We start from the raw sequence: 26,794 nt of genomic DNA on the forward strand, positions 1-26,794 counted from the left end.
GATGCAGCTGCCAGAGACAGGAACGTCTGGGAAAGAGCATGGCTGGTTAGTGTAGAGGGAGGATATCTATTTTTCCTGGTTTGCACGGAACAGACCTTGTGTAGGCCTTATGTCCTGATATCATGATCAATAGTTTCCTTGTTCACTTTCAGAAGCGTCAGGATTTATGTATGAAAATAATCAGGACACTTACTTAAAGGGGATTTAGGGGAAATTTTTGGTCTGAGGGATGGATGAAACTCTTTCCTCAGTTTACCCCAAGACTCCACTAAGTCTGTGTCATGTACTGATATTTTTGGAGGTGGGTTTGTGGTTTTGGCTAGGCAGGGATGGGGGCAAGGAGGCTGAGACACATTGGCCCAACACGGCCGGACATACAGGGGGAACTCAGCGGTGAATGGCGAGTGACGTGTTCACAAGAGCAACATTATTCAGTACCTCGCTTTTCCCCTGTGTAGGGGACAAGATCTTCTCGGTCCTTAAACTCCTTTGCTTGCTTTTCCAAGTGATCCAAGAGCTCCTCCCTTTTAAAGGGGCCCGTGGGCGCCTTGGTGGTCTGATCCTTCTGCCTCAGGCCTGCAGGCAGCAGTGCATTCTACAGGGAGGGTTGTGGGGCCGGGTGACCCAGAGGGGGAGAGAGAGAGAGAAAGAGGATCAGAGGCTGAAGACTTGCATTGTTCCAGAAAGTCATCATTGAACAACAGGGACCTCAGAGCTCATCAATTAATCCAAGTTGCTCATTTATGTGTGAGGAGGAATCTGACCCCCAGGAGGGGCAGGGTCTAGCCTGAGATCAAAGGACAGACAAGGGGGGTAGCTAGGTAAGGACTCGGGTCTCTTAAACGTCCTGCTTTTCCCAGCCTCTAACGTTTTTGAAGGTGGGAGGGTGAGGAGTCTGTCCAGACAGGGCTGAGCACAGGGGGGTGCTCCAAAAGCCTCTGTTAAAAGGTAAATATGATTAAGTTGGTGTTTGGATGCTGGAGGATATTTACAGCTGTTGTGTATAAAGTGGCTGGAGAGAGAAGCAGCCAAAGGGGTAGGAGTTAGGGCCCTGAGTGCAGAATCAGGCAGGAAGAGGCTGACTCCAAAAACAAGCAGCAAAATGCTCCACAGAACCTCAAGGGGGCAAGGCATGCTCTCCAGGCTGCAGCCCGGGAAGGCCCTTTCCAGCTGCTTCTACCCTCCAGACGGCCCCTGCTCGGGCCATTCTGGGTGTTAAATATGCTAACACCATCCCTGGAGATGAGTCTTTCAAGAAAGATAGCATCCACCAATCATTGTTCCATACTTCAAACACAGACAGGCTTCTGGGTGTGGGCTTACTACTAAAGCAGATTGCTACTTACGCTGGACTGGAGTCCCACAGGCTTCACTTCAACTCAGCCCCCAGCACCTTAGGGGCTACAAGAAGTTTGCAGCTGCAAGGATGCTTAGAAATTGTCTAGTGCACACACCCTTCCTCAAGGGGAAATGGAGGCCCAGAGCAAGGAAAGATTTGCCCAAGGAATTTTAGGGGCAGATCTAGAACAAAGATCAAGGTCCCTCTTCAGATTTGGGGGTGGAGGACAATCTTCAATTCCAGTCATCATCTCTTCCACTGCTTTCATTCGGAGACGTGGTGGAAGACACTCGGAAGGCAGGTGTGAGCAGTCTCACCTTACTCTTGCCCCAAACTGGCTAAAGTGGAGAACCATCCTATTTCCAATTTTTGTACCATGATAACACGTATCTTTAGTCACTCTCACACTCCAGATACTTTCCTAAAAGCACCATCTGAGGTAGATGATATCAGGTTTATAAAGACAGCTATGGTCTTGGTGGAGAGAGGGATAAGCTGGGACAGGGGGGACACTACTGCTTAACTGCAGTTGAGTTCTTCTGAGATGTTTACCACTGTTTACCACCACAGTGCTGTGCCAGTAAGACCAGTGGATGTGAGGTCAGGAGCCTGGAGTGTGACCTGAGCCTGGGAAAGGTGATGGTGAGGAGAACTTTGCATAGTGCATGGTATGTATGAGGGCTGGGGGAAGGTGGCTGGTGTTCGTGCAAAGGGCTGTAGGCCACAAGTCAGGAGAGACATCTGGGAGTTGGAGCATGTCATGAGAGGCTGGCCAGTACGTAAGCACACAAGACTTGACTGATTTGGGGGCGAGCATCAGGAAACTAAGTCATGACACGGACATCCTAGTGTTCCTTAAGCAGCAGTCCTCAGATGCTGCCCACAGTTACCTGCAGGCTGGATAAGGCTCACAGATAAGCCACGCTTCTGTGGGCATGGCCAGGTGAGGTGGGATTTCCTGTGGCTAGCTGTGTGTATCTACTTCTCGCCCATGACAGGGCACTTACTGTGATTCAACTGAGTGACAGAACACAACTGTACTGCAAACATCTGTGATTACCCATAATGAGTGACCCAAATTCTTTGTGACATGCCTGTACCTCACAGTTGACCCCTCTTAAGCCCTGACTTGGAGTAGTGGTGACTCCAGCTATGTGATCATGGGTAAGCTGCCTAATCTCATCATGTCTCATCTACAGCTGTAAAATGTGAATGATGATAGTCATTCTCTCAGAATGGTTGAGAAAATTAAATAATACAGCAAACGTGCCTAGTACAGTACCAAGTATTCCCAAATTGTTACTTATTATCTTTGTGGTTCTTTAATCAGACAAAATATATTTTAATAGGAGACTGATCACTCATATACGTTGAACAGGGAATGGATGTATTATCCAAATATATCTCAAAATTCAAAAAATGAAAACAAATACAGAATGAATTAAACTCTGAAAGCAAGTGTTTTCCCAATGACCCCCCACAAGGGAAGACCTGATAGGTGTTTGTCACCACAAAGGGTTTTGAGGTGCTGGGGCACATTCTGGCCTCTGAAAGGCTGGGTGTTAGATGGGGGAAATGCATGAGGCTATAACTGAGACGAAAGGGTTTGCAAACGTACATCTCTTCCAATGTATCTGATAGAGGCCACTGATTTAAAATATGGGTTTTCAACTTGCATAGTTGACATTTAGGGCTGGATGATTCCTAGTCGGGGGGAGGGGCATTCTATGGATTGTAACTATTTGGCAACATCTCTGTCCTCTATCTAACAGGTGCCGGTAGTACCTCCCTCCACACTCTGACAACCAAAAATGTCTCCAAACATTGTCAGATGTCCCCTGGGGGACAAAGTCACCCTGTTGTAGAATCACAGTGTTAAACTGAAGCCCATGTCATTGTAATTGGGCAATAAAGGTGCTTTTAATGTATTTAAAACATATTACTTATATAGCATGTTATAATATGGCTTCATTTATTCAAGTCTTTGCTGAAAGGAGTTGATTTTTAAACACAGGAATGACTAAGGCCCTTTCTAACAATTCTTAGTTTATCAGATTTTTAAAGCAAATACTGAGAGTATCAGCTTGTTAGGAGTTAATTTTCTTCCATTAAACGGTACATTTAATGAAAGAGTACATGGTTTTCAATTAAAACCAAAAACAGTTGCATCTTTTTTAAACTCCTGATTATTTATCATTTTAACTTGTTTTCAAAATTGACATGAGTGTCACCAGTTATACAAAAATCAACTCAATATGGGTCAAAGATCTAAATGTAAAAGCTAAGACTATAAAACTTCTACAAGAAAAAGGCATAAATCTCTGTGCCCTTGGATTAGGCAATGGTTTTTTAGATATATTACTAGAACATTAAGTAGCAAAAGAAAAAGGCAAATTGGACTTCATCAAAATCAAAAATATTTGTACTTCAAAGGACACTACCAAGAAAATGAAAAGACAATCCACAGAGTGAGAGAAAGCTTTTGCAAATCATATATCTGGTTAGGGGCCAGCATCCAGAATACCTAAAGACCTCTTAACACTCTAAATATAAGACAACACAATTTAAAAATGGACAGAGGATCTGAATAAACATTTATCCAAGGAAGACATAAAAGTGGCAGATAGGCACATGAAAAGATGCTCACTATCATTAGCCATCAGGGAAATGCAAATCAAACCCAGAATGAGATACCACTTCACAGTCACTAGGAGGGCTACAATAAAAATCATAGTAACAAGTGTTGACAAGACTGGAGAAATTGGAACCTTTATATACTGCTGATGGGAATGTAAAATGGTGCAGCCCCATTGGAAAATAGTCTGGCAGTTTCTTAGCTGCTTAAACATAAAGCTATCATATGATGCAGCAATTCCACACTTGTGTATAACCAAGAGAAATGAAAGCACATGTCTACACAAAAGCTTATACATGAATTTGTCATAGTAGCATTATTCATAATAGCCCCAAAATGGAAACAACTAAAATATCCATCAAATGATGAATGGATAAACAAAATATGGTATATATATATCCATACCACAGAATACGATGTGGCAATAAAAAGAAATGAAGTACTGATACATGCTATTACACACATGAAACCTTGAAAACATCATGCTAAGTAAAAGAAGGCAGCCACAAAGGACCACAGTGTCTGGTTTCATTTATATTCAATTCCAGAATAGTCAGATCTATAGAGGCAGGAAGTAGTATAGTGGTTGCCTGGGGCTGGAGAGTTTGGGGGGCAAGGGGAGTGACAGCTAATCGGTTAGGGCATCTTTTTTGAAGGGATGAAAATGTTCTAAAATTGATCACAGTGATGGTTGTACAACTCTGTTAATGCACTGAAAAACACTGAATTGTACACTTTACATGGGTGAATTTTATGGCACATGGATTATATCTTAAAAGAAGCTGTTTTTAAACAGTGGCACATGCTATCAAGGGGAAAATTATGAAAACAGCTAATACAATAATTAAAGTGTCATAGACTGCTGAGGACAGAGCGTCTTCATATGCCAATGGCCGATAGTGTTGCTGAGACTGGCCAGAGAGAGCTGGCCAAATTTAAAACGGTGTCTTGTTTTACCAGGTGATGTGCCTTTTATGTAAATTAATCAGGGAGGAGTTAAGTGGGTACGAAAATACTGCCTTGGATCTCTTATGACTCTTGGAACCTAAAACTGACTCTCAGACCCAGGCCATCCCATAGGTGAGGAAAAGAGTTTTCACAACTCTTGGTGGGATGTGGCAGAAGTAGAGTAAAATGAGAGAGAAGTCTCAATTATAGCACATTTGGAAAACAATGTATTGTTTTAGCTTTTAAGGTTAATCAAGATCCTAAAGGGGGGGCCTACTTTGCTGAAGAGCAAGGAATAACATATGAATAGCTTCTATATTGCCTGTAAAGCTTTTATATTTACCATGTCTCTGGGAAATGGGAACCATCTTAACTTATTTTAATCTTAAGGGGGCACAGGGTAGATGTGCTGGGCAATGCTCTCTTTATAGTTAGTGTAAGGGAAGCAGCAGTCTGGCTTCTCCAGGACAGTCATCAATTTTGCATTGGGGAAATATGTACTTATACGCACGCATTAACATATGTTGTCACTCCAAAGACAGGCTGGTTATGGGTGAGATCTGCTTTGGGAGACAGCTTTGATGCAGGGACTCCTAGCATATCTTTGTGTCCTTACTTACAATCAGAAATTTACATCTGAGGAGGGCCGTGACTAATGTCAGGGTGAGTTTCTTCTCATCTCCCGACGGGAAAGTTAGTGTTGGTTTTAAAAAAAGAGCAATTTCTAGACAGTCTCTGATCTTAGCCTAAAATTATATCTGCTAGATGCTGGAAGTGGTGGGGATGGTGGCACAGTGGAGCTTTCTATGCTTCCTCAGTCCCTAGCTCTAGTGAATGACTGGCATATGAGGATGTGGGTGGTGTTACTAGACCTGCTCATCTTTATGCAAATCTTCAGTGATTTTCAATATTGACACAAAATCTAAACACTTTAAATACAATGTTCAGCCCAAATGAAACACATTTGTAGGCCAGATTTAGCTCATGGACTGACATTTTGCCATGTCTGATCTTAAGTTCCTATCAAACTGAAATTCCATGTAAAGAAAGTCAAGACAGTCATTCATTTATGGCACAAATATTTACTGAGTGACTTGCCCATATCAGGCTCTGGGCTGGAGAAAGAAAGAAGCTTTTAAAAATGTAAAAACACACTAAAAGTTAAATATGTTCTTGGAAATAAACAGGGGGAAATATTTAGGTAATCTCTTCTTGCAGTTGGTTCCCTGCTGGTGGTTTTTTAATGGTGATTTCCTTTTAAAGGTGAAATTAAAGCTTGTATGTGCAGTTTGACTAGTTGATGCTTAGTCTCATTTTCACATCCACACTCTGGAGTCCAATTGTCCAAAGGACCATGGAAACTTTGACAGATCCTTACCTGTGCTGTTCAGAGCACTACCATCCTGCAGACAGGTGACAGTAAGGCCAAATAGCGAGTATCTGCACAATTATAATCACTAGGGAGACTTAGGGCTGCATGAGATGCCATCCTGGCTAGAACTGGGGGTTTGTTCAGACATGCACACATCTACAATGTGTGCACACATAGGCAACACACACGTACATATATACGATGTGTTAAAAGGATCAAAGGTTCCTGGCAATTCTGAGCTGCAAAGCCCTAAGAGAGCCCCTGGGCCAATTTTTTCATTTTCATTTGGGGAAACTGAGGCATAGAAAACTGAAGTCACTTGCCCAAAGTCACACAGCCAGTTAGCCACACAGCCAGGAAGACAGAAGATAATAATTAACAGGCTCAAGGATCAGTATGGCTGTTTTCAGACTAGTGGCTAATTGTACATTTTTCATAGTGACAAAAACCAAGCAATTTTATCACTTTTCTCAAATCAATCAGCTGCATCGGAGACTAAGGAAGTGTAAAATGTGTACCCTTGGCCTGGGCTCCAGGAGTCCTTGATTCCTGTGGTTGGACTTTGCATTACTCCTCAGCAGAAGATGGGCCATGAGGTGCAGCCTCTGTATTGGATACTGGGAGCAGCCATGGGCCAGGGACACCGGGAGGGGGCTTGCCCGAAGTCATACTCTGGACTGAGAGCCCAGGACTCTTGACTTGCTGGCCACAGAAAACTGTGACCCAGCCGACCGCCTTCCTCTGGGAATAGGTCATGGAAACCAGAGGTGGTGCCACATGGACACCACGCTTCCTCTCCAAGTGTCAAAGGAGCTCACCTCCTCATGAGACTTGCCTCAGTTTACAGATGGAGAAACTGAGACCTAGAGGCATGGAGAGAGTGTCCTGGGCAAGAGGGAAATCCAGGAGGCCTAATTTCTCCCACTCCCACTGACTTCTCTCCCCTCCTTTTCAAAGGACCTAAGTATTCCCCAGATGCCCGCCCTCCCTCCCCGCCTCCCATCAGCAAGGCCAAACATTTTACAGGCCTGTTAGTCATCCAATTAGCCTTTTCAAGGTATTTGACCAAAACAGGTTTTTTTTCACTTGGCCCTGAAGTCTTTTATTTCCCAGTTATCTGCCAGGGGTCCGTTTTCCCTTATATTAAAATGAGCCTCTTTAGGCCCTCAGGGCCCTGTCCACATATAGAGCACTCTGCCACTGCATCCCTGACCAGCAGCTTCCGGATGCCACCAGAAATCATGCAGTGGAGCCTCCACGGGGCTTTCTTGTCACACTTGGGCAGACGTAACCTGGGAGTGCGGCGGGGCAGGGGGGCCACACCACTCATGCCCCAGTCACAGCGGGTTCCAAACCACCAGGAGCCCCTCTCCCCAAACACACAACCCACCCCAACACACACACTGGACATCTTCCTATCTTCTCTTTCCAGAAATATCCAGGCCTTTGGCTCTGGGGCCCTGACCTTGCTATAGGACTGGTGAAACCCAATAGCTGCTACTTCCCCCAACCAACTGTACAGGGCATGAGTGCTGACATCCACCCTGACATCCACAGGCACCCATGTAGTCCCAGTCCTGTAATTGTTGGGGGACCTATTAGTCATAACAGCACACTTTGTTTCTCTCTGGCATTCATGGCACAAGGTGGGGCCAAACCCTTCCTGGTGTTCTAATCCTCCTTTGCCTCATGTACAAGGAAAATGTTCCATGTGCCCTGCTGTGCCAGGCACTGGGCATCCTGAGGCAATGAACGTGATTCTACTCCAGTGGGGCTCACAGCTAAATGGAGACACATGCCCAAGTGTGAGCAGCTTACTCAGCCCTGGGCTTCTTGGAGGAGGTGGTTCCCCAGCTGAGTCCCAGGGGCCAGGCAGGAACCAGCCAGGTAGGGAGGGCAGAGGACAGGATGGTAGAGGGGATTGCAGGCACAACACAAAGGCTGGAGTGAGGGGGCATGGCTTGCTGGGGGAAGGAGTTTGGGGGAGTCTGATGCTGCAGGATTCAGAAATGTGTCCATTACGTGGGTGCTATCTCTGTTCAAGCTGTCATGCGTCTAGCTGGGGCCATGGGAGGAGCCTCTGGACTGGCCTTCCTGCCTGGAGCCTCTCCGTCTCTATTCTTCTCCATTCCCATCAGCCAGATGACGTCACTGACAAGTGCATCTGACCCTGTCACTCCCCAGCACACTCACAAACTCAGCATCTCCACCACCTACAGAACCACCACCAAGTTCAATAGCCGGGTAGGGGGTGCTCTTCACCATGTAAACCTCAGCCTACTCCAGCATCCTGATCCTCTTCCCATCTCCAGGTATTCCAGGTTCCAGCCACTCCAGGCTACCCCACATTCCACACCTGCACCCTGCACTATCACGGTGCCATGCCTGTGCTCAGGTTTGCCCTCCACCTAGAATTCCATCCCTCCTCTTCCCCTGCATCTCTCTTTCAAAGCCTGTCCCTTGAGCATCCTGTTACGCCTTTGCAGCACTCTTTGCACTGATCTGGCAATTCTCTTTCCAAACTCGCCTAGGCATCTTGCCAGTTCTTAAATAATGCTCACCCTACTCTGCCTTAGAGTGCATGAATGCTGTGTCTCCCCTTGAGGAGACCACGTGCCCCTCAAGGGCCAGCTGGGATGTATCTTAGTCTTCTCTGAATCCTTGGTACCAAGCACTGGGCACAGGAAAAGGTATTGAATTGTCCAGTATCACACAACACTGCTGCTCCAGCTGGGGAAAGGATGGTATTACTTGGACACTCGTCAGGTCAGCATCACACCTGCTGCCCCAAGCTGTCTGCTGAGCCGCCTAACTGCTGCTCCAAGCAGGTCTGGGGGAGGGAACACATTATGAAAGGTGCCAGAGTGGGGGTGCTCAGGATGGGACAAGGGTTCACCTATGAGGGTCTTGGGAAATGCCAAGCTAGAGAGTGAGACCTTTGTAATGTTTTCTTTGAGAGCCTGCTTGGTTAATCTCCTGCCAACTGCTCTTACTATGCCTCAGAGCTTTAGGCAGGGCAGAGTATCAGGCCATCAAGCTGGCTAACTCACAGTGACAGACTATAAATTGTCCCTGACATCATGTCTCCCTTTCTTTGGTAATAAAAGCACTCCACTCTTTTAGCTGAGCACGAGGCCACTCAGATTAAAGACTACATTTCCCAGGCTCCCTTGCAGCTCAGTTGATCCATGCAACTGTGGTCTGGGCAATGATGTAAGAAGTGCCCCCTGACAATTACTGGTAATCTTCTTTAAAAGGCACTTGAATACTGGCTTTTTCCCTTTTCTTTTTTCCCATTTCTTCTCTTGTGATGCCTGGAATGCAGCTATTATGGCCACTGACTTGGACAATGAGGATGAGGGTGAAAGCCTTGGGATGACAGGAAGATGAGCTGGATGGCATCTGGGACTCAGGGAAGTTTGGGAGGCTGGGCTCCATGCCAGTCCTACACTGCCTCCCTCTGGGCTTTTACTTGAGGAATGAATAAGCCACCTAAGTCATGTTATTTTGAATCTTGTTACTTGCAGCCAAACTGCATTCTAACTGACAACCTGGGTTCTCATCTCAGGGCTATGAGGCCACAAATAGGGCACTGGTGCCCTCTGACTTTGGATACCCCTCTGTAAAATGAAGTGCAAAAGCCATTTTAAGCTTGAACTCTCAGGTTAAAGGTTTGAACTTCATATCGAAGCAGTTTATTGCCAATTAGTTTTATTACCATGAAACAAACTATTCACTCCATTCCACTGAACAGACACTGCATTGTGGGGACAGTCCATCAGGGTGGCTGCATCTGGCTGTGCAAGTTGTGCACTGCACAACTCCAAGGGCATTATTTGCTCTCTGGTTTATGTGAGCAGTGTCTCCTGGAATTGTGCATTACACAACTTGCACTATACTTTGCTGCTCTGTGGTGGTACAATGTGACTCCAAATCTTAAGAAGTCTAGATTCTAGTGGGTAAATCATATATTCAGGTGCAACAAACATTTATTAAACACCTACTATGTGCTAGGCACTGAGCTGTTTTCATGTATCTAAACCATATTTACACATATATTTGTATATGTGTGCATGTATATGTGTTTGTGTGTGTACATATATATGCAAAAGTAAAAAACTGTCATATCAAACAGAGCTAGAGTTGCAAACTATAGTCTACTCAAACACCAAAACTTGGTTTGTTTGATCTGTGTATTTGAATGAGGTGTCAACATTTTGAAATAGGGAAATGGCACATAAAAATTTAGATTCTCAGGATATCTTGAAAAATAAATAATCTGGCAATACTGGATCTTCACTTTCACATTGGCAACAATTGGTGGAGCTGAACAGCAAGTGTCCTTTAGTCAAACACAGGCTTCCTGTTTGCCTCAGCCCTTGGTGTCTCTGACACAGAAGTCTAGGATCAGCCACCATCTATCATCAGCAGTTGCTGCTTTTCTTCCTGGAAGGTTGAGTGGCAAGTGAAAGCTCTTCTGTCATCTCCTTCAAGAGTGGAAAAGTAAAAGATGAATCAAGATGGCTATGTGCCTCAAGAAAACTGGCCCGCCTTCCTTTCTTCCTTTCTTCATTTACATCACCCACCTGATGTTGGGGGGGTTTCATTTGTTGCCTGTCAAGTAGAAAGTGTCCAGTAGAGTGGGAGCAATGGGGCAGAAATGGGGGCATGGGAGGAAGGATCCAAGCTTTATGGACAGTGATTTTTTCTCTTTTTAAGCTGAATCAAATAAGGCAAATTATTTACATTTATCAAATCTGGATAATGGGAATATAGGCATGGTATGTACTCTCCTATGTATTTAGAATACTTTCAATTAGAAATGTCAAAATCAACAAGGCAACTGCTCAGTGTGCGGCACATGCAGTCCTGGGCCTTGAAGCAGGGTAGGAAAGCTTCTCAAGGTAGGGGTGGGATGCTGGGCTTTGAAAAATGGGAGGATTTCAACTTGAGTAAGAAACTGCAGGTCCAAGAGGATCCCAGCAAGAAGGGGCAGGGAGGAGAGAAATCTAGGGCAAAGGAGGGGATTTGGGGGGAGGCGGTCATGGGGCCAGAAGTCAGAGGGTTGGGGACACGCTGACACTGGCCTCGCTGCCCTCAGCCCACCAGGCCCATCTTTGGCTCCGTGCATGGCCAGCAGTGTTCCTAAGGATGTGTGCCTATTTTTAGAGCAAAGATTTATTTCTTTCCATTTCAACTGTTTACTTCTGTCCTGGTCTTGCGAATCTGCCGGTTTGTGTTACAAGGAAGAACCACGGCTGTGCGGCCCAAACTTGGCTGATTCCACATAGCCAAGAGCGTCCTCTGGCTAACAGGATATGCTCTGGGGCGTGAGTAGGGAGGATTCTGTGACTCTGTGGAGTCTGATGGGGAGCAGTGTGGTTTGACAGGAAGTCCCAGTTCTCAGCCTGGGTCTACGGCTCACTTGCTGTGCGACCTTGACTAAGTTCTTTCCCCTCTCTGGGCTTCAGGAGTTTTGTTGTTGTTATTTTGCCTTTTCACCATTAAATTGGTAATAAGAATACTTACCTCATAGGGTTGGCATGAGGATTCAATTAAATACATAAAGTACTGAGTGAATGACGTGTCCAGGAGGGACTCTGTGGATCAGGGTTTCTTTACCCGCACTGCGTTATGTGCAGGGCCAGGGAGGGCAGGTCAGGTGGTTTCCGAGTGTCCCACTGACTCTGAGGTTCTCCAGTTCCAGGTTTTCTCTTCCACCCTTTCTTCTGTGGTGCACGGCTCCTTGTTCTTAGGCCTCTTGAGACATTATGGGCTAAGGGAGGCCGTTCTGCCTGCACTCAGTCTGTCACCCACTAGCTGTGTGATTCTGGGCGTTTCCTTTTTTAGATTGGTATTAACCCCAACCTTTGAGGGCCAATCTCATAGGACCCTCTGGGCAATTTTATAAGGCGATGCCCACAGAATGCTTAGCACAGCACCTGGCATGGACAGAGGCCTCAGCGGAGAAGAATAGTGGTGGTGGTGGTGACGGTTTAGTGTTATCATTACTATTATTAATTCAGGCCTTGAAGGGGGCTTGCCATTTTCCATGGTTGTTCTGTGGTTATAATGTGTCAGAGATCCTCAGTGACTGACTTCAGAAGCAACTCATGGGACACAATTTCTTTATATGGTTGAGTTTATCTCTACCATCTTCTCTCCTTTTTGGGCCTTTTACTGAGACACTTTAAAAATATTCTTCCTTTCTTCCCCCAAAGCCACATTATCAAGCCATTTTTATATTTAAATTCTTAATCTTAATGGTTCCACTCTCCCTCCTTCCCTTTCTTCCTTCCTCCCATCCATCCATCCATTCATCCATCCATCCAGCCAGCCAGCCAGCCAGCCAGCCAGTCAGCCAGTCAGCCAGCCAGCCAGCCATCCATCCATCCAGACTAGTATTTATGGTGGAAATAACAATTTCAAAGGAGCTCTAATTGGAAACAACAATTTGCTGGTAATTCCCCATCCTGTTCCTTTCCAGGCTGCATGCACATGTGCTCACAGAAGGCGGTGATGAATAGCACAGGCTACTGGGTCAGGACTGTCTAGACCAGATGTCTTACTTCATCTCTGTGCACCTCAGTTTCCCCATCTTTAAAATGGGGCTGATAACCAAACCTCCCTGAGGACTGAGATAATCATGCAAGGTTTTGCCCATGGTGCACCCAGTAAATGGTAACTATCTACTGATCCCATAAGAACTTACATGCTGTTCCTCGCACAGGTCACAGTATGACCCCATTCCCCTGCATGTCTGTGAATTGCCCATTTTCCCCTTTGTACCATTGCCTGGTACAAAGGGAATCTGAACCAAGGAGTTGGCTCAGCTTCAGAGCAGCATCCACTTAACTCCAGAGAGACGAGAAAGGGCAGATCCTCTTGGGGAATCAGTCAACAGTGGATACTTTTAGCACATGGAGCATTCCTCTCCCTCGGGAGGCCAAGCGCAACAATCTCATGATAAGCTCGAGTTTTTCCAGGCGGTAGAGTGATAGAAAGTCTCAGGGACTTTTTTTTTCTTCTAATGTGCACAAGTTTGGAATCCTCAGCTGCAAACAAAGCTGCTTTCCAACTCTTGAGTACTCTATGCTGTCACATGATGCTGGGACTTAACAATTGCATCATTGAAAACATAACCCCCTGAAGTGGTAGCTGAATTCAGGTAGTAAGACTGCCAGGAACTGCTCACAATATCAAAGATGGTTAGAGCTGGAGGGGTTGCCAGAGAGCATCTAGGCTGACTGTGCCCATTTTATAGATAGGGAAACTGAGCTCCAAAGAGGGAGAAAGAAATATATGCCTAAGTTGGAGGCAGACGCAGATGTGAGCGCAGATATGCCATTTCAGGTTGTTTCTAGGGAGAAAGGAGGATGACTTTGCATACAGCATTTGTCCCAGTTACAAAACCAGAGCACATCTGTGGCTCACACTGCCTTCCTGAAGACTCCCGTGAAACTTTACACTGTTGTGGCTAAGCCGTGAACTCTTGGAACCATATCCTGGCTCAGCCACTGCCTGTTCTGGGACCATGGGCAATTCACTTTACCTCTCAGTTTTCTCATCTGTAAAATGGGGATGATAACAATGTCTGCATCATAGGATTGTGATGATGATGGTTGAATGGATTAATATTTTCAAAGTACTTAGAACATACAAAGGGCCGTATAAGCATTTGTTGAACAAAAATTAAGACAGGAGTGTAGAGTGTAACAGAGAGGGCAGTGGACTTGGGGTCTGATCTGGTTCTGTTTAGACGTGTGACCTAAAGCAAGCTCCTTCTCCTCTCTGGGCTCACTTCTTGCTCAGATTTCCCAAATCCCAATGGACAGTGAGAGGCTGGACTCTTCTGGTCCCTGGGCCCTTCCCAACCAGCTGGTTCCCAAGTTGCCTCTCTTGGTCTGCATACCTTTGGCCTCTCCCTGCATTAGGATTTCAGAACACGGGCCAAGGGCGGGGGAAATGTGAGCTGGAATGTTTGTGCTCTCAGAAAGAAAGGAGGCCCGCAAGATCTTTTCAAAACTCACATACTGACTTGCTAATCAGGTAATAGAGACATCTCAGTAAAGGGGCCAATTGTGCAGCAGGGACAAAAACCCATTGGCCTCTGTTCTATCTTCTCCACTCTCTGATTTCTGTATTCTTTCCTTGAAAAGAGAGAAAGGGGCTCTAAAATGTCCATTTTGAAACTACAATGGTATGAGAATCACAGGTCTCAGACTGCTCAAACCCATTCCCAAATCCAAATGGACAGTGACCTTCCCCTTGCCAGACTGGGAGGCTTGGCACTTGGACCTGGTAGAGATCCGAGTCTCCATGCCCTGGTCCTGTGATGCTGGGCAAGCTAGTCAGCAGTCTGAGCCCTGGGTTCTCCATCCCTCCAGTGCGCACGGGCCTTCCTACTGATCTTCCAGGAGGAGGCTGGGGGGAGCTGGCTGCATGAGCGGTACAGAGGCCTTGGGAATTTGCTGAGTCCAGATATCTTGGTATGTGGGGTGAGGGCATTGTGGGAGCCCTCTGTTGAAGTGAAACAGAGCCCCCAGCTGGGGCTCAAGCAGTCGCTCCTGAATCTGCCCTCCCCCAACTCTCAGGTCTCACGCTTGGCTCTGACCCTTGTCATCACATCACCTGCCCAATTTGCACCACAGCCTGATCTAACTTCATCCCCATAAAGCAGTGCAGAGCAACTCCAAGAGCCGGAAGGCCAGGGGGCAGCAGGCCCTGTGGGGTCCCCGGCAGTCTGCCCTTCTTTGCTCCAGGGACAGCAAGGATTCTGCAATTTGGCAGAAGGAATGTGGAGGGGACAGGGGCCTTTTCTTATTTCAGAAAAGAACTCCCTACCCACCAGCTAGCCTCCCACCTCTCACCTTCTCCTGTCCATCTGTCCTCAGCTCCCAAAACCAGCCAGCCCATGGAGTCACTGTCTCCAAAGGGCTCCCTGGGCCTGCCAAGTAAAGGCCAAACTCTTCAGCCAGCTGGGTAACCGCATCACCTGTTATCTGGCCTAGACCTCCTTCCATGCTGAACCAACTTGCCAGAAACAACATGGACACTCCCTGACCCTGACTACCTTCTCTACGTGAGCCTTTGCTCCTGGCCTTCACTTGGCCTAGAATTCTTTGTTTTTATTCTTGACTTAGAAAAATCCTGAGGCCCAGGTCCAAAGTCACCTGCTCTGTGAAGCCTCCCCTCACTGAGCACCCTGCCTGCTCCTGCTTAGGATGCAGTTATTATTCCCGCTCCCCAGGGGGCTGACACCGGAAGGGCAGGACCCCAGTGAGGCTACCCAGTCAGTGGCCAGCCCAGGGCCTGGCACCCAGCAGGTAGCTGGGCCATGTTTACTGAGTTGACTAGGAGTAGCTACGTCCCCCTTTCGTTCTCACTTCTAAAAGCTGTTCATTCTTGTAATTCTGCGTGACAGTGATCTAGAATTAGAACAGGATAATTTTATAGCAGTAAAGCTGGAAGCTTGCTTGCTCCATGCTCACATCGCTCTTTTTTACTGAAGCCCAGGCTAAGGGGGGGCGGTGGTACCAGGGAAGGAGGACGAGACCCAAGGCTCTCCCACGGATGCTGCCTTTCAACTCAATGGGCCTCCTCAGGGGCCCCAGCTCCTCGGGACTGTGCTGGAGGAAGTTGGAAACAGCAAGACAGGACATACCACTGGAGGGATCTGTCATTCGGTGGGAACTAGAACTCAGCCCCTAGACTTGATTCTGGGTTATCTAGAGACAAGATGTGTAATTGACTCTGGGGAGAAGACCTGGTTATAAGCTCATGGAAGCTTAGTCCTGAAGGGACTGTCAACTCCATCATTTCATAGATGGGACTGCTGAGGCCTAGGGGAGGAAAGCGAATGGCCCAAGGTCACACAGAGAGTCAGAGACAGGGCAAGCGGGAACTGACATACCCACGCTCCAGTCCCGCATTTTTCTGCTAACCTGCACGCCTCTGCACAAGCTGTCATTACTTGAGAGTTAGTGAAATGGTGTAGTAGGAGGCTTTTCTTTATGGATCACTGTTGAACTACAGCTTAGCAATGACAGGTTTAAAGAAAAATCTGTGCTATGTCCCACCTTTAGTTGGAAATATACCACATGGAAAATTTGCTTAATTCAGTAACATTCATTATCTACCTTCTCTGAGACAAGCACCTGGGATATAGAGATAGGATGAAGGCACCTGTCCAGTAGGCCACCTGGGAATCCCTCTCTTGGCTCTGCTCACAGCTCCGCAGTAGCTGGCCAACCAGAGATACGACTAAAGAGCCTGCTGCCTCTTGATGCTGTGATTCTGACTGAAGAGGCAAATTCTGAGCATTAAACAAACTTCTTAAATGTGTCAACTATCAAGGGCAGTGATGAAACATCCAGGAAGTGGAAGGGATTCTTCTAGTCCTTATTGCTCAGCTAATGCATTCCATAACATAGAATGGTCCAACAGGCTTTTAGCTGGCCCACTTACAATACCACTAGCAGGAAATACCTTGCAGGGCTGTGGCAAGGTTCTCCAGAAGGCTGTGCATGCTCTGAATCAGTGTCCCACACATGGTGCTGTTTCTCCCACAGCCAGGATTTACAGGCCCAGGAGTCGAGGGTGAAAGGGGAGTGACACCACTCACTATTAGCCCTAATGTCCCACTGGTAAAGGTTTTGCTTCCTGTTCCTGGGATCTTATGCTCTTCTGGCCTTCAGGCCTTAGCTCCCAAAGGAGGACTGCTTCTACCAGGAGACACAACAATGATTCCTCTGGACTGGAAGACTGCCACCTGGCCACTTTGGGCTCCGTATGCCTCTGAATCAACAGGCAGAGAAGGGCTTTCTGTCCTGGCTGGGGAGACTGATCCTGTCTATCGAGGGGAACTGGACCACTGCCCCACAACAGAGCAGAGGAAGCATATGTCAGCAATTTGGGACACTGCTTAGGGCTTTCTTAGTATTACCATGCCCTGTGATTAAAGTCAATGGAAAACTACAAATCCATCACAAACCAATCCAGGCAGGACTACTAATGGCCTAGACTCTTTAGGAATGAAGGTTTGGCTTATCTAACTATAGCAAGTGTGGGTAAAGTTGTAACATTTCCAGAATATCTTGCCTGGCTTTAGTGCATCTGCATATCAGTGGGCATTCCTCACGGGGGGATATTTCATTTTCATATCAATGGGTAATTACCTGGGCAACTGAGAGCTTATCTGAACCTGAGAGGTGAGGAGAAGGGCTAGTTTTGGCTTGGCTGCAGCAGGAAAGAGAGACAGCCCCAGTCTGCAGTCTGTAAGCAATAAATGGGTTTTACACTTTATTTCTCCTTTTGACTGATTTTGGTTTTTAGAGGTATTTTGCCCCAGGATTTCCTCTCACTGGAGTTACAGCAAGGAACCACGACCAGCTAAGTGCTTGCTAAAAGGCAAAGGGAATACAGAATGGGTAGTAGAAGAAAGTACCTCCATACGACCAGTTAGAGAAACAAGGACTACATTGCAGTGAGCCTTTTCTCTTTATTTTCTTGTGTACATGTGTGTATGCTAAACAAATATCTCTGTGTTCTTCCCTCTTTTATTCTCTTCTGTGACATAAGATGCATTGATTTTACATCATAGTATTCAATGTTATTAATTTACATCATAGTACTTAATTTATGGGATACCACATAGAAGAGCAAACATCACTCAAGGACTTCACCTCAAGGTTGTACATGGGACACCTGTATCATGTTAGGTAGAATTATGACCTTGTTACTGTCTTTATATGGTGATAAGTATGATTTAAGGAGATGCATATGGGTGCCAAGTTGACAAGGAGTGGACTTGTGATGTCTTTTTGTGTGTGTCAACTTGATGGGGTCCCAGGGTGCCCAGACATTTGGTTAACCAATATTCTGGGTATGTCTGTGAGGGTGTTGCTGGATGAGATTAACAGCTGAATAGGTAAACTGAGTAAAGCAGATTGCCTTCCCTAATGTGGGTGGATGCCATCCAATCAGTTGAAGTTCTGAATAGAGCAAAAAGGCTGACCTTTGCCAGAGCAGGAGGGCATTTTCTCCTGCCTGACTGCCTTGAGCTGGGTAATTATCTTTTCCCTGCCTTAAGACTCGAACTGAAACATCAACAATTCCTGGGTCTTGAGCCTGCCAGCCTTGGGCCTGAAACTACAACACAGCTCTCCTGGGACTCTGGCTTGCAGATGGCAGAGCTTGGGACTTGTCAGCCTCCATAATCATGTGAGAGGTATAATAAATCTCTTACTATATGCATATGTAGCCTAGTGGTTCTGTTTCTATAGAGTATGCTGACACCACACGCACACACGCACATGCACACACACCTGCAAAGGCAATGTCATTCCAGTGGCACTGCCACGGAAGGAAAGAGGAAGTGTGGGCTGCAGGAAGCCTGGGCCTGTCCCTCCCCAGGTGGCAATGGTCACTGTCCCTTCACCTGCAACAACGTGCTCCCCTTTAGTGCCACTCACATCAGGGTCCAGCTCATCCAGCTCGTTTTCCAGGGTCCTGAGCTCTTCCTCTGTCAGGGCTCCGAGGATCTCATCTTCATCCAGGTCGCGGTATTTCTCTAGTTCTCGTCTGTACGACATTGCAGAGGAAGTTCTTTTTTATCCTCTGAATTTCTGTGATCTACCAGAAAGAGAAAAATCTTAGAAAGACCCTTCTTGGATTTGCTCTTTCACAGCAAATGAAAGCTTATCATTCACGTGGTGGCCTGGGCATCTTTCATGGTCAGGATCATAATTACTGTAGTGGAATACTGCACCAAGTTGGACTAATTCTCTATTAAATTGTGCAAGGTAAAAGTTCTGATTGCATGTGATTTAATGAATTGTAATGGGTTGTATTGGCATGGCATGAATTACAAGTAAATAGGTGAATTAAATGGCTTATGAGTACCTGAAAACGATTTTAATGTTCAGGCAGTTCAAATACTTTTCCACCCTTCACCCCACACCCCGATGGAAAATATGAATGCTGGAAAATGCATGAAGCTCAGCCAATCAGCAAAGCTGTTTTTAAAGGAGGGGAGTGTCAAAGGTTAACTGAGGTCCTGGTTTTTGTGGGCCCTTCACCTACAACATCTCATTCAGTCCTCACAAAAAGCAGCTGACAGGAATAGCTAACTTTTACTACATATGCCAAGCTGTGTGTTAAGCACTTCAGAAGAATTTTCTAATTTAACCTCTGAGGCATTTGCTGTCATTCCCGTTTTACAGAGGAGGACGTTGAGCCAAGAAAGGTTGAGTGACTTACGCAAATCACACTACCAGGAAGTGGAAGACCCACCACTTGAACCCAGGCCTGCCTTAAGCCCTACTGTCCTCCTGCTTGGCTGAAACTGGTAACATGACAAGCCCAGGCCACACATCACCTCCTCTGTGAAGCTTTAGTCTCCTCATTAAGCAAAGGTCAGCACGGCCATAGCATTGGGCCACACCTCTGCCCACAGCCCTCATATCTGGCTCCTGGGGTTTCCCCATGAGCAGGGGCGAGGTTTGCTTCATCCCCTTCTCCCCAGGGCTGGACACACAGTGGGGAGTTTTACTGAAAGGAACCCCATTCCAGCTCCCTACCTGCCACTGCTGGTCCAGTCAGACAGCCTCAAGGAGATCTAGGCCCTTCTCCTCTTGGAAAATGTCAGCTTGCTGTGGAAGCTGCTAGCACCTCTGTGTTTGAGCCTGTTCCCACCTGTCCTTCAACCTATGTGAGCTGAGCCATCAGCCATCCTTTCTGGAACTAACAGGCTGAAAGGTGAGGCGGCAGCTTGGGGCTTCCTTCAGTGTGGCTGGATGGAAGGCAGCTGTGCATACAGAACTGGTGCTATGGGCTGAACTGTGTCTACCCGCCCCTCCCCCAACACCCCAGCTCATGTATTGAAGGACGCCTAACCCCCAGTAGTCCAGTTCCGCATTGCAAGTTAGAGTGTGACACAGCCCACAAGCAGGATGGCTGCAGATATGAGTGGTTAAGCTTATATGAGGTCACACTGGAGCAGGGGGTGCTCGTAATCCGACATGACTGGTGTCCTTCTACAAAGTGGAATTTGGGCTGGACAGGTACACAGGCAGAACACCACGTAACGATGAAGGCAGAACCAGAGTGATGCTTCTACAAGCCAAGGAACCGCTGAGATTGCCAGCAAGCCACTGGAAGCTGGGGGTGAGGCCCGGCACAAATCTGCAAAGACCTGGACAGCCCTTGAAGGAACCAGCGCTGCCAACACCTTTGCCTTGGTGACCTCAAGCCTCTAGAACTTTGAGACAATACATTTCTGTTTAAGCCACTTGGCAAGTGGTACTTGATGATTGCAGCCCTGGAAGCCCAGACAACTAGGACCACCTTCCTCACAGCAGTTTGTGGCCTTAGACCCCCACGTGAACAAACAGAACCCGTGGTTTATCTGTGAAATGACTGATGGAATTCTCCAGAGTAGAAAGAAATGTGAAATAGGAAAAGGCAACTAATCAATGAAAAAGTCCAGATTAGTTAACTAAAAAGAAAGTAATTAAAAATAAAGTTCACTAAGTTCACCAAGCTAACAGAAAAAGCCTCCACTTTGAAGAGCAGAGGTATGTGTTATTAATGTAACTCTATGCATGTGTAGGAATATTTGGAGGAGAAATCTGAGGGTGTGACAGCTGGCTGGGTAAGAAAAGGCTTGCTTCCCAAATACAGAAAACCCTAGTGCCATTCTTTTCTCTAAGAATGGCTCAGCTTGGCCTGACGTCTGCCTTTGACCAGACCCCAAGAATGCAATGTTCAGACCATAAATGGGCCCCCCCTTGATTCATTTCTATTTACTTCCAAAGAAAACACAGGCAGCTGACAATGCTCTGGTGTATATGAAAAAAACCTCCTGGAGGTTCTCAGAGAATAACCTAATTTGGTTTTTCCTGAGGGAGGCAGTAGAGGATCTCTATGGTCTCCATCCTAGGGCCAAAAGGAACCCTTGTGAAAAAAGCTCAGACGCTTCCAGAACCAACTCACAGAGACACCTCTAACTAGTGCCTCGTAGGTGGACTGTAAGACATGTCTTTGGTGCTCAAAACAGGTTTTGGGATTACACAGAGTTCCACAGGACCCTGGACAGCTGGACTTCTCAAAAATGTTGTCTGCTTCCACACGCTGGATGCCTCCAACAGGGAGAGGTTACAAGAAGCATTTCCCAGTCCTTCTGTCCATGAAACCATGTCTCTGAGAAACTGCTCCTGCAATTGGAATCCCATGAAACAGGTTTTAGAAAAAGCCTAGACTCACCTCTGGGTCACATGATGGAACCATGCAGACTCACACAAGAAGGGTCTTGAGAACAGGACCAGCTGGGACAGGTTGGGGCCCCTGGAAGCTTCTCATGCTTGTTATCTTTGCCAGATGACTAATTTCCTAGATGATTTGTGCTAAAACCCTTAGAAAAAGTCATGGATGGACCCTGGAGAAAGGGACAATGAGGGAATGGGCAGAGAGGAATCCCTACCAAAGCCAGCCTAGGAAAAAGAAGCTGGAAATAACCAGGAAGAAAGAATTAGGGGCCAACCTTGGACTCACTGAAGGAGGGATGGGGCTGGGGTGGCAGGCCACCTCCAGAGATGCCACCCTGCAAGGTGCAGTCATTGAATTTCCTGAAGCAGTCTCCCTCTTAGAACACAGGACAGTTAATGTTCCATTTACACACTCCAAGGTGCTGTTAAATTCAAAATCCTATTTCAGAGGATTTAAAAGCCCTTTCTAATGTCAAGCATCCTGTGAATATTATGGAGTGATATTACATTACATTAAATAAGCTGAGAGGAACAGAGAACTTCTAAGGCAAACCACGAAGCTGTTAGCTTCAAGCCACACTCATTCAGTTGGCCTCTAGGCATGGTTCTCGAAAGCAAGATTCCAAGATTCCCCTCCTATGGTCAGTGATGGAAGGGGAACTAGAGGTGGGGAAGAGACAGGGTGTAGTAGAGGTGAAAACAGCACGTTAATAGACCCCACTGCAAGCTTGGCCTTAAAATACAGCTTGGAAGATACAGTATTTTATAGCTATTAATAAAAGGCCTCTGTTTCCTAACAAAAAGTTGTCATGGATGTACACAGGTCTCAGATGTATAAGACTCTGCTGAAATGCTTATGGTGGTGGTACCTCCCTGGGTGACCCTCACTAAATTCCTCCCCTACTCTGGGCCTCAGTTTGCTCATCTGTAAAATGAGCATAAATGACTGGGAAATCCTGCTGGTAACCTGATGCTTTTGGACATGTCCAAGAAGGGGAGCACACGGATGGTTTTTAAACTGTGCTGAGGAGCGATCTCAGGCTCAGAGAAGGCTCCTCCAGGGCCCCTGAGGGGGGTAAAGTAAGAGAGACTATGCAAGGGGCTGACCCCCAATTTTGCCTTATTTATTTTTTGGTGTTCCATCTAAGATTTCCCTTGAAAAAGGATTCAGCTGCTAAAATAAAAAGTTGAAAATCACTGGACTGGGTTTCTCCATCAGTATAGTGAGAGGGTCATAGTATTCTCCCCACAGGGTGTTGTGCGGATTAAGGGGTAACAAGCAGATAAGGTGCAAAGCCTGGGGCTGGTGTGCAGTTGCCACAGGTTCAACAAATGTGAGCCATTACTATGAAACTGCCGCTGCTGCGGCAGCCACCAGCCCTCCCCCAGCCCGCTCCCCCACACTGTCATCAGACTGTACTTTCCCTCAGGTAAGAACCCACACCTCATCTGTCTTCATGCTCCCAGTGCCCAGCCTTGTATCTGGGGAATGTGCTAGAAGGGAATGACTACATGTGGGGCTTGCTCTAGTGTCCTTGGAACTTTAAGGAGTCCTTTCTCTTCTCAGATCCTCTGTTTTCCCATCTTTAAAATGGAAAGATCACACCAGGTCTGAGAGGGCTGGGAACCCAAGATGGGAGAGACAGGCAGGGGGCAGGTGGCGAAGCTGCCAAGTTCCCAGCATGGCCTGCCTGATACTGAACAGCACCTGCTACCTGATCTGTAAAGGGGGTCCTGAGTAAGAGCTGGTAAGAAAAACAAAAAGGGCAGCTCAATAAATTTAAAACACATTTAAAAACTTAAGTCTTCCAAATCTGGGGTGTATTTTACACTAACACCACATCTGGCCACCATGCTTCTCATGGCAGAAGCCTAAAGTCACTGCTAAATATGAAAAAAAAAAAAAAAAAAAAGTTCACAAACTGTGCCAGGAAGTAAAACTAGGCAGGTTGGACAGTAAAAATTAGTGGCTCACGGGTTGAGGCCATAGTCTCAGGATGGAAGCTCTGCAGGGAAACTCCTGCAGTACCAAATGTGCTTTCAAGTCTTTCACAGGAAGTGGGTCCACTCACTTCTGCTAATGGCTTCTCCAGCATCTGCCCCGTGGGAACACGAGGGGAGGAGGGAGGGCTGCAGCAGCATCTTGATTTGTGGACTGCACTTCCTGAGGTCAAGGGGAGCTGAGTCACAAAGTTCAAACGAATATTTTCCAGTTATACTGTCTTCTTATTTGAACCACAGTAAACCTCTTGATGGTGGGTAAAGAAAGGTTGATCTACAAAGTTGATTCTTCATACCCCATCTCCTCAAGTCTTCTGGAAGATGCTTTGGCTAAAGGGATTTTTAGGCCACGATCCCTCATCACTGAAGCTTGCACCTCTCTTTTCCCTTGGCGTCAGGGACGCATGGGTGCCGGGGATGTCTGCTCTTCCTCCGAGATAGCTCTCTGCCCCCTGCCCTCAGGCAAGAGGCACCTCAGGGGGCAGCCATGTTTTATATCATGTGACCACCCCTGCTCCCTGCTGATTGGACAGAGTGGAGTCTGCTCGAAGGCAGCCAATTGATTGGCTAGTCAATGACCTATGAGGTAGCTTTGGACAAAAAAAAAAAAAAAAAAAAAGGACTGGGATGGATGAGCTTGTTTCTTGGCATTTATATTCGTTTCCTGGGGCTGCCCTAACAAAGTACCACAGACTGAGTGGATTAAACAACGGAAATTTAGTGTCCCTCAGGTCTGGGGGCTGGAAGTCCAAACTCTAGGTGTCAGCAGAGTTGGTTCTCTCTGAGGGCTCTGCGGGAGACTGGCGCCCCGCTCCCCACCTTGAGCTGGCAGTCTCCCTGTTCTATACAAGGTGGTGTCCAAAAATCCCCTTTATATAAGAACAGTCATATTGGATTAAGGCCTGCCCTTATGACTTTAATTTGGTCATCTGCAAAGACCCTATTTCCAAATAAGGTCAGATTCACAGGTACATTTTTTGGCAGAATACACTTCAACCCATAACAAAATTGAACTGGACCTAAGAAGAGAATGAGGCAGGTGGCAGAGGAAGCTGGGGGTGAAGAGGGGTGATCCCTGTGGGCATGTGGAAGCTGAGGCCATGGAGGAAGAGATGTTTGGGGGAGTGAGAATCCTCACAAGAGGGCAAGTTCATGGGGCTGAGAGATGGAGAACACCGGGCCCCCAGAAGTGCTCTGCTCCCTCAGGCCTGATTGCCATGGCTCATGCTGGATTTCCATGAGGCCCTTGGCCTGCCCTGATCTTTAGGGGCCCGCCCTCCACCTGCACACTCCCCTCACCACGCTCAGGGGCCTTGACTGACTCCTGGCCCTTGCAGCCCAACAGGAGCGGCAGCTCAGACTTCCCCGGGTCCTCTCCTTCCTCTCTGCCCTGCGTCAGATTCCTGGATGGTGCATCCTTCTTTGGCCCCCTGTGCCCCTGGGTTCTGCCTCCTCTCACCTCTCCTGCTCTCCTTTGGGGCCTTGTCTTCTCCCAGGTGGGGTCTGAGGACTCTCGAATGCTCTCTCCCCTGCTTGGTACTTTCCCTGCAGTCCCTCAGGTCCAGTGTCCAGCCTTGAGCATGGCCCGCCTCACCACCACCTCCTCCTCACCTGGGTGACTGTCTCTCCAAAGCCCATCTGTCACCCAGGCAGGACACCTGGGACCCACCTCAACACTCCCCTACTGCTCCTGCAGCTCTGCTCGGTCTTCACAAGTGTCAATCCTTAATCCCTTTCTATGTTTTTGGAATGTTGTAGTTTTTCAAAATTGTGGTCAAATGCACATAACATAAAATTAAACATTTTAACTTTTTAAGTGTATAGTTCAGATGCATTAAGTACATTCACATTGTTGTGAAACCGTCACCACCGTCCATCTCCAGAACTTTTTCATCTTCCCAAACTGAAACTCTGTCCCCATTAAATACCAACCCCACACCCGGCTGCCCCACAGCAGCCCCTGGCGAACACCGCAGTGTTGCTCTCTCTGAACTTGACTCCTCCAGGTTCTTCATGGAAGTGGAATCCTGCAGTATTTGTCCTTTTGTGATGGAATCCCTTTGTCCCTGTCCCTGCTCTCCCTGATCATAGTGCTTGCTGTCTTAAATCTTACCACCACAGCCTCCCAACCTGTCTTCCTGCCTCAGTTCTCCCCTCCTGTCAATGTTCAACCCAGCCTCAAAATGATATCCATGAAAATCAGTTCTGATGCTGCTCCTGAGCTGGAAGCCATTTTCAACAGCTCCCACTGAGACAAAGAGAGAGCAAACTCCCCAGCCTGGAAGACTCTGTGCCTCCCCAGCTTCTAATCCCAACACAGACCTTCCCCATCCAGCCGTACCAGGCCGGCTCCAAGTACCCCTGAAATTTGCTTCCTCTGAGCTGTACTTCCCCTGTTCCCTCAGCCTGGAGACCCTCTCCTGCCTCCATACCCTCTGAGGTCCTATCAGGTCCTCACAGCTCCCTACCCTCCTCACAGGAGTGTCGCGGCCTCTCCCCCAACAGCCTTGTGCAGTCCTGGGAAAGCAGATCCAGGACACCACAGCCCTCAGACCTGCAGTCCCCTGCCCCCAGCTGGGCTGGGCGGGCAGCTGTCACACCTGGTCTCCATGCGGAGGTGGGCTGCCTCAGAAGAAAGTGCCCTCAGTGCAGGTCAGGCAAGGAAAAAGACCCCCAGCACTGCAGACCCACAAGAGAAGAAAGTCAACCAGCCATCAGTTGAGAACAGGGGAGGCAGGGTAGTGTGTGGAAGGTGTAAACACATGGGCAATGGAAGTCTGGGGCACTCAGCCTCCTCAGTGTTTAAGTTTTAGGATAAGCTCACAAAATGTGACACAACAATTATACCAACAACCTCTCCAGTGCAGAGACCTTCGCAGTTTACGGAACAACGACTCTCATGCCCACAGCCTCACCAGCAGGACAAGAAGTGTGTGCCCCTCGGGGCCTGTTGTCACCTGTGGTGAGATCCAGACTAACACAGAAGAGGAGCAACAGGGAGAGGGAGGGGGCAGGATGAGAGGGCCAAGCTCCCTGCCACCAAGGCCCAACCTACTGCCATGTCGCTTCCCCAGGGAGCCCCTGCAGGGGCCCAGCCTCCACCCTGTCCTGCTGAATGTTCCCCTATGAAAAGTTCCCCAAAGGACCAGCTATGGGTTTTGCTAGGTCCAAACCAACACCGTGGGGTCCTTTGTTCAAAAATGGGGGAAAAGTGCATTAAAGGTACTAAGAAA

General features: G+C 47.3%; 1 protein-coding gene across 4 annotated transcripts in view; it reads right to left on the bottom strand.

Moving 5' to 3' along the window:
• TMOD1 (tropomodulin 1) overlaps positions 1-26,794 on the bottom strand; it is a 93,537-nt gene that overhangs the window by 56,874 nt on the left and 9,869 nt on the right. For all 4 annotated transcript variants that reach the window (XR_012127234.1, XM_073227289.1, XM_073227287.1 and 1 more), the window contains exons 2-3: positions 18,768-18,927; positions 439-595 (exon numbers count right to left, since the gene is read on the bottom strand). Coding sequence is in view for 3 of the 4 variants with exons in the window: in XM_073227289.1 (XP_073083390.1) it covers positions 439-595; positions 18,768-18,887 (277 nt within the window). In the remaining variant the exon portion in view is untranslated. The remainder of the gene's footprint in view (positions 1-438; positions 596-18,767; positions 18,928-26,794) is intronic.

This window comes from Manis javanica, chromosome 2, assembly GCF_040802235.1.
Source record: "Manis javanica isolate MJ-LG chromosome 2, MJ_LKY, whole genome shotgun sequence".
Classification (NCBI taxonomy): domain Eukaryota; kingdom Metazoa; phylum Chordata; class Mammalia; order Pholidota; family Manidae; genus Manis; species Manis javanica.